At 44.3% G+C, this 15,802-nt stretch overlaps 1 protein-coding gene across 2 annotated transcripts in view; it reads right to left on the bottom strand.

Annotated features, from left to right (window-relative positions):
* TBC1D24 (TBC1 domain family member 24) overlaps window positions 1–15,802 on the bottom strand; it is a 548,615-nt gene that overhangs the window by 199,566 nt on the left and 333,247 nt on the right. For both annotated transcript variants that reach the window (XM_086941292.1, XM_086941293.1), the window contains 2 exons: window positions 3,603–3,666; window positions 3,422–3,517 (listed from right to left, as the gene is read on the bottom strand). In XM_086941292.1, coding sequence (XP_086797418.1) covers window positions 3,422–3,517; window positions 3,603–3,666 — 160 coding nt within the window. The remainder of the gene's footprint in view (window positions 1–3,421; window positions 3,518–3,602; window positions 3,667–15,802) is intronic.

Below are 15,802 nucleotides of genomic sequence, written 5' to 3'. Positions count from 1 at the left end.
ACCCTGGGGGGTAGGTGGAAATCGTCTATTGTAATCATCCAACATATGTTGGAGGTTGGAAAACAGCGACATAGGAATTGCCGCCATAGGAACTTGCACGCATTGATCCTCATGTTGGTCTACAGGTTCTTCTTCATCTTCTTCAGAACTAGTGTCCTGACATTTGATTATCAAATCCGATGGACTCTGAGCGTCACCATAAACAGTTTCATCCGGAACGGATTCCGTCTCATGGTCCGACACGAACAACGGAGATGGTGGCTGTGAAGTAGGTGTTTGCAGTTGAAGAGAAGAATCCTCTACAATGCTGATAGAAGACTTCGTAGTCGGGACTGAAGTGTCCAAGGGCACTAATGGCATATTGGCGAAGGACAGAGAACTTGAAGCTGTCGTTGACACAGCCGTAGATGACGATGACCTTGAAACAGGCGCCGTAGACAGTGATGCCTTAGATGCTTCCGTCGACCTAGGAGGCTTTGCCACTACCGTCGACGATGTGGTCGTCGACGAGCTGGTCGACGTGTTTCTCGACGTCGACGGTGTATTCGACGTCGACTGGGTCGTCGACGGTGTCTTCGACGTCGACTGGGTCGTCGACGGTGTCTTCGACGTCGTCGGTGTCTTCGACGTCGACTGTGTCCTCGACGGTGCCTTCGTCGACGGAATCTTCGTCGTCGACGGGAGCTTAGCCGTCGACGGGATCTTCGACGTCGACGGAACCGTAGACAATGGCTTCTTCGTCGACGGTGGCTTTTTCGTCGACGATATAATAGGGATCGTCGACGGGACCGAAGAGATAGAGGTTTTCGTAGACGTGATAGCCGTCGACGAGAATTTTGCCGCCGACGACGACGCCGACGTCGTCGTCGTGACTGTAGTCGTCGACGAAGCCACAGTAGTCAATCTCGTCGTCGGAATGGTTGTCGACGAGCCCGTCGACGACCGCGCTGTCATAAGTGTAACCACACTTATAGAGGCTGGAAAAGACGCCTGAGAACCAGGTCTCGTGGGCGTAGACACAGCAGTCACAGTAGCAGTAGGTGGCACTGTAGCCACAGTCAAAGCCAGGTTTCTCTTTTTTAGAAAAGGAGATGGTAACTCCTGAACACTGCCACGCTTAGAAGCCACAGAAGAAGGAACTGACTGGAGACTTTCTGCGTCTGAAATAACTGCGTCCTTATCTTGAACACGCTTCAGCCATAAAAGAAGACGACCCTCCCCGTCTCTGAGGGTTTTAGGAGGGAAAGTTCTACAGAACTTACAGTCAGCCACCTTGTGTTCTGGATACAGGCAGTAAATACACTTTTGGTGGGGGTCCTTCTCAAATAAACATAGTTTCCCACAGGAAGAACAAGGTCTAAATAAAGACTTCTTACTTGACATCCTGAGAAAACACTGAGTAGAAGAGTAGGTATGAAGAAAAAACTGAGCAGAGCTCAGGGAGACTCCCTTCACACGACGTGCAGTAGAAAATCTGAGGACAGGAGCTTCTGAGGAGAAGGTTCTAGAGGGTGCTTGAGCCTGATTGGCTGCAGTTTGGACTAACATAATGACACTGATATGTTACAAATGAGTTTTTCTCTTATAATGCATTCCTATGGAGGAATCTTTGTACAGGTTTTTCACTGTGTATTATCTCTATTTTATTATGTATTATGTTATTACATATATATATTATTAGCATTATTGCTATTTTTATTACCGTGGGACTCCCACTTCGACGACGGGGAATATTCAAGCATGTGAATCTATGAAAGACACCCCTAATACTGGAGAAGGATTGTTTCAGGCCCAGCCCAGCCTCTTGGTTTCACAGCACAGGAGACAATTAACTTCAGCTGTAGCATTTTAACGACGCGTCCCGGTTTAAAAAAAAAAAAGAGCATGTTTTAAATTCCAGGCAGAAGTGAGGCCTGGAAATGCGCGACCCCCCTCCCAGGGCTCCAGGGCCCTCCTGGGGGTCGTGCCATACAGATTGAAGACCTCTGCCATAGACACAGATCTTTTCGTCGCTGAAGCCACCGTCGGCGATGTCGTCGTCGACGGAGTGGAAGAAGGCTTCTTAAAGGTGTGAACAACTTCCTGAGAGGACACCTTCGATGGTAGAGCCTTTGAATGTACCTTTGAAGACGTTTTATGTGTCTTCCTCTGAGGTGGCTGCAACGAAGGCCCTGGAGAAGCTACCCTTGGTCTTTTCTGAGAGGTTTTGGAGGATATGGAAGAACCCTCACTCTCCTCAGAAGACTCCAGTTGGTATTTATCTTTAAGCCTCTGCAGCCAAATTAAGAGGCTTCCCTCTAGATCTTTGAGGGTTTTAGTGGAAAAGGTACAACATACCTTGCAGTCCTTAGAAGAGTGGCCCGGAGTTGAGACAATCTTTAAGCTGATCATCCACATGAAGTCTCTTTTTACTACAGGAACTACAAGGCCTAAAAAGGCCTTTCTTAGGTGTCTCAGCCATGAAGAACCAAATAACTTCAATCAGAAGATGTAGATATGAAACAAGAGAACACTGGAAATCCAGAAGAGAAGTAAACTGTGCAGAGCTCAGAGGAGACTCCCTTAGCATAACGTGTGGTAGAAAATCTGAGGGACTGGTGCTCCTTCCAGGAGGGTTCTAGAGGGAGGTGATGGCTGATTGACTCTTCTCTAGAGTTTGGTCCTTTTTACAAAAGGACATGGATATGTTACTAATGTGGGGCCTTTGGCCTATTACTCTATATGTCTAATGGGACATTACTTTATTTATGTACCGGGGAATGATTCAGGCATGTGAATCTATGAAAGATACCCTAATACTGGATAAAAACACAATCTCATATGTAGTGGTTGACTGAAGCCTCAGAAACCAGAAAGAAAAATTTACAATTATTAAAAGCCTATCATCTTTGGAGGACCTGTGAAATGTGTAGTCTCTAAAGGACTGTGTTTTTCTGGGTTGGATGATGCTACTCCCTGGACCTTAACTACCAGCACCAGATAAGTCAACTCATTAGGTACCAGGAAGAAAAAGGTCCCTTAAATCAGTGCATTTCTCCTACAAAGGCAGTTAATCAGACTAATATTTTCCCATTCTTTCTTAAAAAATGCTTCTTCCACGGTGGAGATGCAGTTCCTGGTCCACAACTAGTTTAGTTGGCATGGTACCTACAGTCTGAATAGGAGAGGCCGACGATTTCCCATGGCCTTCTCTATGCTAAAAACATGAATGAAATTGCACACATTATGCACAAGGAGGGCCTCAATTCAAAAACAGGTCACTTCCCCAAACACAGTAAACCCAGATTTATGGAATATAAGGGGTCTTCATTTCAACAACTCCCACAATCCATGCACAACACTGTTAAGCATTTTTGTTCTCTGTTCTTCAGTCCTCTTCTACACACATGCAGTCTCAAATCAGCAGAATGAAAACACTTACCTTGAACACGAAACACTCGCCGGTACCAAAGAAACTCAACTTGTTACCAGCTTTTTTACGCTGATCCCAGGCAGTCGACAGGAATGCTCCACAGACCTAAACGAGAAACAACTTTAGGACAATTTTTCCCCCCCAAAAAAGCTCCAAATACCTCTTTGATCCTTATCAAACACACACACACCTCTTTAGCGGATGTCTTTATCAGGAGAAGAGTCGGTTCATGTTCCTCGCAGAGAGTATAAAACCTAATTTCGACAAAGACAAAACCTGTATTACTTGGGTAACATGATCCTTACTACTTAAAGAATAGTAATGAACAAGCAAATTATCAGGTTATCACTCATGCAAATAGTGGACTACTGGAGCACTAAAATATATGCATACAGTATATTAGATGTCAGCTACAGATATTCATAAGATTGTACATCCTAAATAGGTGTATGTGGATCTTGAACAGATAATTGATGGTAAGCAATGGAAATAATATACACATTTCCATTTATACAGCAAAATGGATTTCTAATTTTCTTTACCATAGCAAACAATGCAGTTGGACAGACTGTACAGTTTGGGGCTAGAAGATAATTATATATTAGGGTTGGTAGCCAAGTTAAGGGGTATGCTTGGTCTAGTGGCAACTAGTGAACCAGAAAAAGTGTTATGGTAGGTAAGTAACTTGCACTACAGATAGACTCCTTAATCCAGGTTCTGAAGCTTTTGAACAGTTACCAAAACAGTACCTCCCCAGATGGTGTGTCTATGGAATGAATCAGACTAGGAAGTCCTACAGGAAAGATTGAGCGAAGTGACCCTCCCACCAGAGCTAGCTATCCACACCGCAGTGCTTTGTGAAAGAGTGTCACAGGATGCCCACACAGAAGCCTTGCAGATGTCTAAGGCTGGCATAACGAATTCCTGCACAGTGGAAGCAGTCCTCTTGGGGCTTGCTTCTTGGTTAGCCCATAGCTGATCTCAACACAGAACTATCCACCAGGAGATGGTTTGTTTGACCAGGGAAGGCCTCTAAGGGCTGCAGCAAGTATTATACCACCCTCAAAAACCCCTCACCTCAAAGCCCACACACTGCTATTGCAGGCTGCATGTTTTGGTGCAAACCAAACTGAAGAGTAGACATGGTACACACACCTGTATGCCATGCCCACCAACACTGCCTATGGCATGGGTAAGTCAACCCTCCAGCAGGCCTTACAGATCTATGGCAGGGTGCACCATACAACAAGTGTGGCCGTAGCTGCGTGAGCAATAGGTCTCTACAGTTCATTGCATTTTTTGAGCTGATGGGCCTCAAGCCATGTTTTTATTGTTGTTGTTTTTATGTTTGTGCTTTTAAGATATGTTTTTATCGAAATAAAGCCGTTACTTACTTACTACTATGTCCCTACAGTACCGGGGCCATTCACAGACATTGTAAGTGCAGTCAAGCCATTTTGAGTACATGGACTCTGAGTTTGCCATTACAGCTCCATGATGGCTTGAGTAGAAACTGGCAAATTTGGTACCAAACTTCTCAGCATAATAATGTCACACTGATGCCAGGGTTGGATTGAATATAAAATGGACCCAGAGGGCATTTTAGAGAGGACCCCTGAAATACAACCAACTTCTAGTGTATTGGCTGACTGGTCCTCGCTGGCCAGCCACAACCAGACAGGTTTCTGACCTCATGGGTTGAGAGCCTTTGTGCTCTCAGAGGTTAGGAACAAAGCCTGCTTTGGATAGAGGTGCTTCAGACCTCGCCCTGGCAGGAACAGCAGCACTGGGCGGTGGCTTGGCTGACTGGTCCTCGCTGGCCAGCCACCACCAGACAGGTGTCTGACCTCATGGGGTGAGAGCCTTTGTGCTCTCAGAGGTGAGGAACAAAGCCTGCTCTAGATGGAGGTGCTTCAGACCTCACCCTGGCAGAACAGCAGCACTTGGCGGTGAGCCTCAAATCCTCACCTTGCAATGTGCTAATTTGGGCATTTCCAACTAGTGGAGATACCCACCCCCCAGTCCGTGCACCACTTTTGGTGGCAGGACAGGCAGGACAATTAGTAAACCGAGTAGGAGTACCCACCTCAGCTTGGCACACCCCAAAGGTCAGGGGTGGATGAGGTGAACCCCCTCTTAGAATCTCCACCTTGAATTGTCCCCCTCTCCAAAGAGTGTAGTCACCCTTTAGGATAGTAGCCATTGGCTACTACCCTCCGACCTTAGTAACACCCTTAAATTTAGTATTTAAGGGTTTCTCTGAACCTTGTTCCTCAGATTTGACGGACCAAAGAAGAAGACTGACCAGGACCTCTGCTGCACCAAGAACTAAACCTCTGCAGACTGAACCTGGGAAGAAACCAAGCCACCTGCACCCGGTTCGACCACGGGACCTGTTGTCCTTCCAGAAACCCCGCCCAGCCTCCAAGAAAATCCAGAGACCCTGCAACCTTTGCCAAAGTGCAAAGAACCTTCCTCCAGACTAGAGGATCTAGTCTCCGACATCCGCTGGTACAAGACCTACAAGAACCACCACAGGGAGGACTGACACTTGTGTTGATGCAACTCACTGCTACCCGAGACTTCCAAAGGCGGCAGTGGTAGAGGACCGGCACTTGTGTCGATGCAACTCTGCATTGCCAGAACAAAGTACTGCAGCCGGACGGCCTCCACAACCTCGAGGGATCCTCCTGGTCCCACGATCATAGCTTTTCACAGCCCCGTGCCCAAAAGCACATACAAGTGGCCCTGTTGACCTTCTCCTGGTGCAGTCTGCCTGTCTGCGACTGCCCCAGGACGGTCCAACGGTGGTGGAAACCCATCCGATCTACAGCAACCGTCACGAGTGACTGTACCTGTGTTGGGCACCTGTTGAAACCTATCCTGCTCATTGCCCCGCCAACCATGACGGTAAATGTCATTGCCAGTATTGACCCCCTCAGGCGCAGATACTGAATTCTGTCCCTTTCGAGTGGGCACAGCCCCCACGACGGACACTGCGCTCAGTGGTAGCCTGTATACAAACTCTCTTCTACTAGACTAAACGAGTTTCATTTACATGAAAAGTGTTGGTTGATACTATACAAAACTATTGTCAAGAATATTGAAAATATCGCATAAATGGAAAGTCTACTTGTGTGTAACTGCATTCACTTCGTTCCCTAAAATAAAAAGTAACTAAAGTAATATTTCTACAAATATTTGCCTGGAGTCAAGTCATTGAGTGTGTGTTCCTGCCTTGTACGAGTGTGTACAACAAATGCATTCCCACGACTCTGATAAGCCTAACTGCTTAGCCCAGCTACCACTAAATTGAGAGTAAGGTATTATCTACTTTAACCTCTGCCATACCTTTGGGGACTCATTGGACTCCTTGCACAGTGTACCTCTTTTTGGCATAGCATATAGATAGCCGGCCTCCTACTCACTGCTTTTCTCTTCTTCATTCCTGAGAAGCCCACTAAACGTTTACCATCGAACTGATGGTTTCTGGCCCCAATGGATGTAAAAACGGAGGGCCCTTTTATGGTCAGGGTGATATTATTTGTATTTATCATGTGTATTTGTAAAAAACACTATCACCGGTCAGGGTATTCTGGCGCTGAGCAGGTGTGTGTAGCTAGCCTTGCCTGTGATAGGATGGTGATTTTAAAAGCTAGGTCTTTAACTTCTTGAGGAATGCAGGAAGAGAGGAAGTGGCTCTGTTGAAGAATGGAGGGCAGTTCCTAACTTTAGGAGCGATATAAGAGAATGTCCGTCCTCCTAATCTGGTTATGTGTATGTGCAGGTTGTGTGCGAGTATTACTCTTGTGTTCAATCAAGTGTGTTTTTATTTTGCATTCTGTCTTGCCCACATAGGCAAGTCCACACGATCATTTTATCATATAAATCAAGTTGCTACTGTCACAAGTTGCTGTGACTCTCAGTTTAATTGGTGTCCCCTTGTTTGGATGAAGGAATTCCTTTCCTTTAATTATGGTATTGCAATTGCCACAATTGTAGCATGGTAGTGTGCCTTTGTGACAATATGCTTCTGATTAAAGTGCTAAATGCTGTGTGTTTTACCGATTACAGAAAAAAGTCCCCTAAAGAAGGGCTAGGCCCGAAATGTATTGGGCGCTTGTTTGAGAAACAGGATGAATAAAATCATCGTTTTGAAAAAAAAATATGAAGAAAGATCTGAATAAAGATAAATAAAGGAAAATTCAACAAGCATGGATTACAATTATTGAAATACATTCCAGAGTGTATCTTGGTGATCTTTTCCACTGCTTGGGATAGCTCTATTCAGAGTATTTTCTATACCCTTATACTCAGGAGGGTCAACCAAGCTGTACCTACCCACTTTTTTCACTTGGTCTACACTACTTACCCAGGAGTGCGATTGTTCTTAAAACAGACTGTAGACTTGTGCAATTATGTCCAGTTTGCAGTTCATGATTATTCCGAGGTTCCTGGTGTGGATGTAGGTCCATGTTCTGCCAGCCACCACATAGACGCATGGTGAAGTTCCTTGCCAAAGATCACTACTTCGACTTTCATCCAGTTAGCAATTTCTGTCATGCAGGTGTTGAACTTGTTTCTTGTGTTGAGGGGTCATATCAAAGAGGAAGAGTATTAGTTGCGAGGCGTTGGCGTAGGAGAGGAGGTTTCATGCGGGGATTATGTTGGCCAGAGGGATCATGTATATGTTGAAAATGGTGTTGCAGAGCGATGAGCATTGAGACACTCCACAGGAGTTTGCGGGCTTCTGCGAAGTAAGGTGCTAGGATGCCAACTTGCGATCTATCCTTTAAAAAAGTGCATATCCACTGGAGAGCTGTTCATTGGAGGCCAATCTCAGGCAGGCGCCTGAGAAGGAAGGGGTATGAGACAGTGTCAAATGCTGCAGACGGGTTCAGGAGAATAAAGTCTGCAGGGTCTCTTCTGTCAAGGAACAGATTCCATCTGTGGTGATAAGAAGTGCTGTTTCTGTACTGTGGTTATGCCTGAATCTGCACTGTGTGGCATCGGGCAGGAGGTGGTTACTGAGGTGGTTGGTGATGCATGGGTTGATTAGTTTCTCTAAATCCATTGCCGTGTATAGTGTGAGCGAGATAGGTATGTAGTTGGAGAGCGGGCTGGGTCAGCAGATTTTTTCTTGAGCAAGAGCAGGACTGTGGCATCTTTCCAGGTTTTCAGTAAGTGTTGACTATGGGTGTAAGTGCTTCACTGATCGATAGGAGTCCTTTGGTAAAGATGTGGTGGGGGCAGGGTCGCATGGGCGCCACCAGTGAATAGTCTTCCTGGTAGGAGTAATTTAGGCAGTGGTAACAACGTGCCACAAAGTCAGGGTTTGTTCTTTGGCCGTGTTGGGAGGCTGAGTTGGGGCATTGACTGGGTCCAGTTGAAGGTCGACGGTGCTGTATAAGTAGGTGATTTTGTTACAGGAAAATTCAGAGAGCTAACTGCAAAAGGTCTTTTGCGAGAGTGACATTGCTGACGGCAGCAGAAGCCGCTGTGAAATTTTTGATGATGCAAAAATTTATTTTTGGTCGTTAGTGCAGGCATTGATGCAATCTGCAAGAGCTGCATGCTTGGTGTTACATATCTGCTGGTGGTAGCATCTTAGGGGTGACTTGAAGATGTCTTTATTTCTAGTGTCTTGACTTGATATCAATTTGTGCTGCAGTTGCTTGCAGCGATGTTTCATAAGCCTAGGTTCCTCTGTGTACCAATTGCCCGTGGTCGAGCTCTTGCCGTTGGTTTGAGCTTGAAGGGAGCCAGGATGTTAATGCATGTGATGGTTTAGCTGTTGAGGTTAATGATGGATTTCGACAAGTTGTTGATGTGCTCAGGTTGTAGCAATGTCTGGTGCAGAGGCTGGGTTTTGCCATGTTTCTGTGAAGATGAGCCGACAGCTTTGGAGAGTCATCGTGCATGTGGTCGCATATATCTGTGGTGTGTTTGGTGAGCAAGCAGTTGTTGAGGAGCATGCATGAGAGTGTTTCAAGTTGTGTGGGTGGTATTCGGTCTATCTGAGCTTGAGCGAGAGGCTGATTTGTTGGTGCTGGAGTGGAGGGTCTGCGGTGTGGGAGAGTGCATGAGAATGTTCATTCCATGTGTTGTGCAGTGTGGTGAGGGTGGACTGGGGTTGAGAGCATGGAGGAGCGTGGCAGGGTGGCGGAGGGTAGGTGAAAAATCAGCATTCCTGGCGCTGGGCATGGTCCAGGCACGGATGAGCGCAAGTTGTGACACTCGGGGATCGCTCGTAAATAATTGGACAAGAAGAAACAGTGATGACACTGTTGGCATAGACTACGAAACTGCCTCTCTTAGAGGCACAATCAACTCTCGTAGCCAATCATACTTCAGCATTTGGACAACAATGCTAACTCAACCCAAGTCAAAATTTTATGGCACGACACGGAGGCCATATTATGCAAATCTCCTTTATTACCACAGCTCAGCAGCAACAATTGAAGAACATGGAACTTCAATGAACATTCTAAAGTAGTATAAAGTCCCATGTAGACTATCTCTCATCCTTCTTTGTTGCTGCTGCTCAGAAAGATAAGTATCTCTCTTTGACATTCATTGTCTGACTTATATACCTTCTTTTTATTAACATCTATTTATAATTGATGTATTATATATATATACTTTATAGATGTAAACTGTATTTCATTGTTTCATATGCTTACTGCAATGCTTTTGTGTGCTTTTATGTACTTCTATATAATCGTTTTTTTGGAGACGTATTGCCTTTACCCCAATCGACTGATTAGTCAGGTCACCCTCCATAAAATAACTTTCACCCCCTCCGGTCTTATTTCGGAGCGGATTAAATAGTTTAGCTTCGTTGTGACACGAGACTGACTCTCCCCGTGTGTTTACTTCTGAAATTCCCAACGCGCGAGGCACAACACCTAGCTGGCCCCGAGCTGCCACTCTCTTGTGCGCTCGCTCATACCTTCGAGCCGCGAGTCTTGCGTACTGCCCCCTCTCTTGGCGACCTTCGCTCCGTCTCCATGCTTGCACTCATCTGCCCCCTTCGATAATAACAACGAAGGGGCGGATTAGAGGAATGCACCCTAGCGCCGGCCGACGCACGTCGTAACGTGCGTGCCAGCCATTTTATAACATTGGGAATACCCAAATCATTAATATTAGACGGCCATTTTATTTCATTGGGATAAACACGTAACATAATGACAGTTGTAACTGACTTTTATGAACCTATTGTTTACAGTTCATCGGCGAAAATTCAGCGCTTCAACTCAACTCTTGACAGTGATCCTAAATTTAATATTCCGATTGATATATTAATATAGCCAATTAATTATTTAAAATTATTCACACAAGATGTCTGAACCCCTCTCAAACATCGAGGGACAGCTAGAAAAACTCATCAATAAAGCCTTTGAGCAGGTAATTGATTCAATTGATGAGACCACAGATAAAAAAACTTGAATCTTTAATACCCCAACGCCCTTCCACTAGTAACCATTAAGAAGGAGCATCTAAGGCTCCACAAGAGCGGAGATTTGGAGGAGGTAAGGGTAAAGACCCCAAAAGACCTAAAATATCCTCCCTCCCCTCACACCCTCGGGGTGGTGACACTAATGGTGCCTTGGGCACCCCATTTGGGCAAAGTGAAGGCCCGGAGCCCCCCACTATTATTGAAACTAGTGACAACTCAGAAGCTGAGATAGATCTCTCTTGTTCTTCTGAATTTAATTCTGACGAGGAAGAGGCGCAAGAAAGGAGAACAGGGAGCTCACAATTGGCACTAAAGGCCCAAGACAATAACATGGGTCTCTTGGACCCTCTGGGTAATCCGATGTTTGATCCCCTCTTAATCAAACACCCGTTATCACCAGACTGGACCCCCTCCCAACATGTGGCAGATTACCTTACATTCTGGCTTAAAAAAGAAATCCCACAAGATGTAAGAGCCCGATTGCGCTCCGAATGCCCTAGACCTTCACTACCAAACAAAATTATGGCTACCCCAGAACTTGACCCAAAGGTTATTGCCTTTATTTCAAAAAACTCTAGGGATCCAAGAAAAGGCATCGACAAAGGCTTGAGATCTTGCCAAGATCGCCTACTTGATACAGTGGGTCCTATCACCAAAATCTTTGAGATGGCGGAATCTGCCTATCTGGAAGAACGCCAAGTAGACCCTAAAGAACTTAGAGAATGGGTTCAAAGGGCCATTTGTTTAATTGGTAATGCCAACACTGCATTGTCTATTGAGAGAAAAAAGGGGATCCTCTTTAAAATTGATCCAAAATTAATTGAATTAGCGAAAACCAATACAGGGGAAAATACACAGGGTTTCCTTTTTGGAGACGAATTCATTAAAGACATGGCCAGATATGTCGGAGCCTTCAGCTCTATTCAAAAGTCACAAAAAGACATCAAAAAAGTCTTTCAAGATCGTGTTTTTACTCGGGCCGAGAGAATGCGGGGTCGTTTCCCCGGCCGTGGAAATTCAAACACAAGACCCTTCATTTCCCGTGGAGGAGGAAGATACACTAGTAATTCAAACTTCAGTCAATTCTACCCGCAGAGGCAAAGAAACCGCGGACGCAACTTTAGAGGAGAACGAAGGCAACGTTCATTTTCTTCAGGTAAGAACCTTACCAGACCCTTTAGATACCCTTCCAAAAGTAGGGGGGAGACTACGCCAATTTGCTGGGAATTGGAATCTAATAACAAAAGACCCCTGGGTTCTCAACACTGTCAGGGGCTACAAAATAGATTTCATAGCTACCCCTTATCAATCCAAACCCCCACGAGAAATAGTTTTCTCGGGGAAAGACAAGGCTTTGGTGTCTCAAGAAGTTCAGGAACTTTTAAAAAAAGGTGCAATTATAGAGGCTACTCAAACCGGCTTCTTGAGCAATATATTCCTTGTAGAAAAGAAAAACAAGGAACAAAGACCTGTCATAAATCTGAAAGAATTAAACCAATGGGTAGTTTATCAACATTTCAAAATGGAGGGAATTCACCTCCTACGAGACATCCTAAGAAAAGGGGACTGGCTGACAAGACTAGATCTGAAAGACGCCTATCTAACAATACCAATTTGGATACACCACCAAAAGTTTCTCCAATTCACATGGCAAGGCCATCTATACCAATTTTCAAGCCTCCCCTTCGGTCTGTCTTCCTCCCCATGGTGCTTCACCAAGGTCCTCCGCCCCGTCGCCTCGTGGCTGAGACAAAAGGGAGTGAGACTGATAATATATCTGGACGACATATTCATAATGGCCCAGTCGTCAAACACCGTTACCCTCCACACAGACCTTACAATCAACCTCTTACAACATCTAGGCTTTGTGATAAACTTAAAAAAGTCATGCACAATTCCATCCCAACAAACTCAATTCTTGGGTTTTCTAGTAGACACTGTAAAGGCAGAACTTCGCTTACCAAGCGACAAAGTAAAAAAAGTAAGGAAGGAAATCAGAAAAGTCCTGAAACTAAAGAAATTTCCCCTGAGACTTCTAGCCAAATTATTAGGACTTCTTTCCTCAACAATACAAGCCATATTCCCAGGCCCACTTCATTACCGAGCTCTACAAAGACTCAAAACACATTTCCTGAGATTGAACCAATCATATTCTCAACTAATCTCTCTAGATCAGGAATCCAAAACAGAACTCATCTGGTGGCTAAAGAATCTAGAGGCATGGAAAGGGAAAGCCATTTTTGGGGAAGAACCAGATTTTATAATAGAATCAGATGCGAGTTTGAAAGGATGGGGTGCAGGGATGTGGAAACTTAACTACCGGGGGTCGTTGGACTCCTCAAGAGAAATTGTTACACATCAATTGCTTGGAACTACTAGCAGGTTCCTTTGCAATTTGTTCTTTTACTCAGAACTCAATGAAATGCTGTGTAACCCTTCGCATGGACAATGTGTCAGCGTTTCGATACGTCTCGAAACTGGGGGGTCCTCACTCGAAAGACTTAACAGACCTAGCCAAGAGTCTGTGGGACTTTTGCTTGAACAAAGGTATTTCTGTTGTGACAGAACACATTCCTGGACTGAACAACGAAGTAGCAGACTGGTACTCCAGAAATTTTCGAGACTCCAGCAATTGGAGACTAAACAGACAAATATTCCTGACAATTCAATCCAAGTGGGGTCCCTTCAAAACAGACCTGTTTGCGGACCGTATGAATACCCACCTGAAGAATTTCTTCAGTTGGACACCAGACCCTCAAGCCCTGAATGTAGATGCATTCCTGCAAGATTGGAGGGGACTAGCTCCTTATGCTTTCCCTCCTTTTGCAATGCTTCCTCGAGTCCTTCTCCATGCTCGACGTTACAAACAAAGTATGGTAGTAATAACTCCTCTTTGGAGATCTCAAGCTTGGTTTCCCATTATCCTGGAAATGAGCATAGATTTTCCCATCCTAATTCCCTCTTTCAAAGAAATCCTACTGGATCCAGAGGGTCATATCCATCCACTAGTAGAACAGGGACTTCTCCCTTTGACGGCATGGAAGATTTCCGGCGACAATGGCGAATCCCTGGCCTTTCGTCTAATGCTTTCAGACTCATTTCTGAATCCTGGGCATCAGGAACAAGGAAAGCATATAGATTGGCATGGAATAAATGGGTACGTTGGTGCATTCAACGATGTTACGATCCCATTTCAACTGATTTAGTTAATGTTGTTAATTATCTTTCAGACCTCTTTACCTCCGGTCTATCTTATAGAACCGTGAATGTCTACAGATCTGCAATCTCTGCTGGTCATTCCTTAATTAATGGGATTTCTGTTGGACAGAATCTTCTAACTAAGAAAATAATGAGAAGTATGAGGGTTATTAAACCACCTGGTCCAAGATACTCTACCCTATGGGACGTTAACCTAGTTCTTAGAACCTTATCTTCGTGGGGAGATAATTCTTCTCTTTCCCTTAAACGTATCTCTTTTAAACTTACTGTTCTTCTATGCTTAGTTTCTTTTAGAAGAACCTCAGATGTTAAAGCCTTAGACATCTCATCCAGAGCCTTTCAACCTGAAGGAGTTTGTTTTTTCTTGAAAAGAAGAACTAAAACACTTTCCTCTTCTATTTTCTACCCCTATTTTCATGGGAATAATAGACTTTGTGTAGTTAAGTGTTTAAAAGAATATGAAAAAAGAACCAAAGTTTTAAGATAAAACAAACCTCAATTACTAATCTCTTATAGATCTCCTCATAAGGGAGTCTCTGCCCCAACTTTAGCCAGATGGGTTAAAAATGTTATGTATGAAAGTGGTGTGGATATCTCAATTTTTGGGGCTCATTCTATTAGAGGTGCCTCTGCATCTAAAGCTTTCTGTCTTGGTGGTGGATTACAAGATATCCTTAGAGCTGCAGATTGGTCTAATGATGCTATGTTTAAAGCTTGTTATTTCAGACCAATCAACAATGTGATTGACAATGTTCTTAATGCACTTTAAACTTGCATAATATGGCCTCCGTGTCGTGCCATAAAATTTAGATTTTTCACAGCCTGCTGGGCAGAAAATCTGGATTTTATTAAGGACACAGAGGCTAATATTATCCCTCCTCTTGTTTTGATATCCCACCCTACTCTTTATACAATTGTTATAATATTGTTCTTTTCTTTCAGAATAAATTGTTTCTTCTCTTCTGCAAGTTGATATTGGAATTCTTGGTTCTCCAGTTGTTTTAAACTCTACGCATATGTTCTTCATGATGATCTTTCTTCGCAGTTTTTGGACAAAGAAGGATGAGAGATAGTCTACATGGGACTTTATACTACTTTAGAATGTTCATTGAAGTTCCATGTTCTTCAATTGTTGCTGCTGAGCTGTGGTAATAAAGGAGATTTGCATAATATTAGCCTCCGTGTCCTTAATAAAATCCAGATTTTCTGCCCAGCAGGCTGTGAAAAATCTAAATTTTCTTTTAAAAGGACATTGAGAGAAGCACCAAGCCCTAATAGCATTCTCCAGGCGACATAGAAGATTAACATAGGGTACTGGTCAGAGACACTGACTACATCACTCAGGACCATCATCACTGATCCCAGGAGAGGCTCCTTCACAATAGCTATTGCTTAATAGCCCTACTCGACAATGAAGCTAAGTATTTTGTTTCACAGATACTTGAGGAATTAAGCACTTGGTCGTCTGAGCACAGCATAATTCCATTAAATCAAGCTAGCTTCACTCGTGGTAAAGGGACCTTCACTAATATCAAGGCTCTGGCCCTAATCATACATCAAATGTTTCCAAAGCGACAACCGTTCAATGTATGCTTCATCGAGTTCTAGGCAGCATTTGACCGTGTACCCCATAACCTTCTCTGGTCCACACTATTGAAATGAGGAATATCTCAAAACCTGCTCCTGGCAATAAAATTACTATATAGTAG

This window comes from Lissotriton vulgaris, chromosome 10 (genome assembly GCF_964263255.1).
Source record: "Lissotriton vulgaris chromosome 10, aLisVul1.2, whole genome shotgun sequence".
In the NCBI taxonomy this organism is placed as follows: domain Eukaryota; kingdom Metazoa; phylum Chordata; class Amphibia; order Caudata; family Salamandridae; genus Lissotriton; species Lissotriton vulgaris.
Note: the sequence above shows the minus strand (reverse complement) of the source record. Positions and strands in the feature narration are given on the sequence as shown.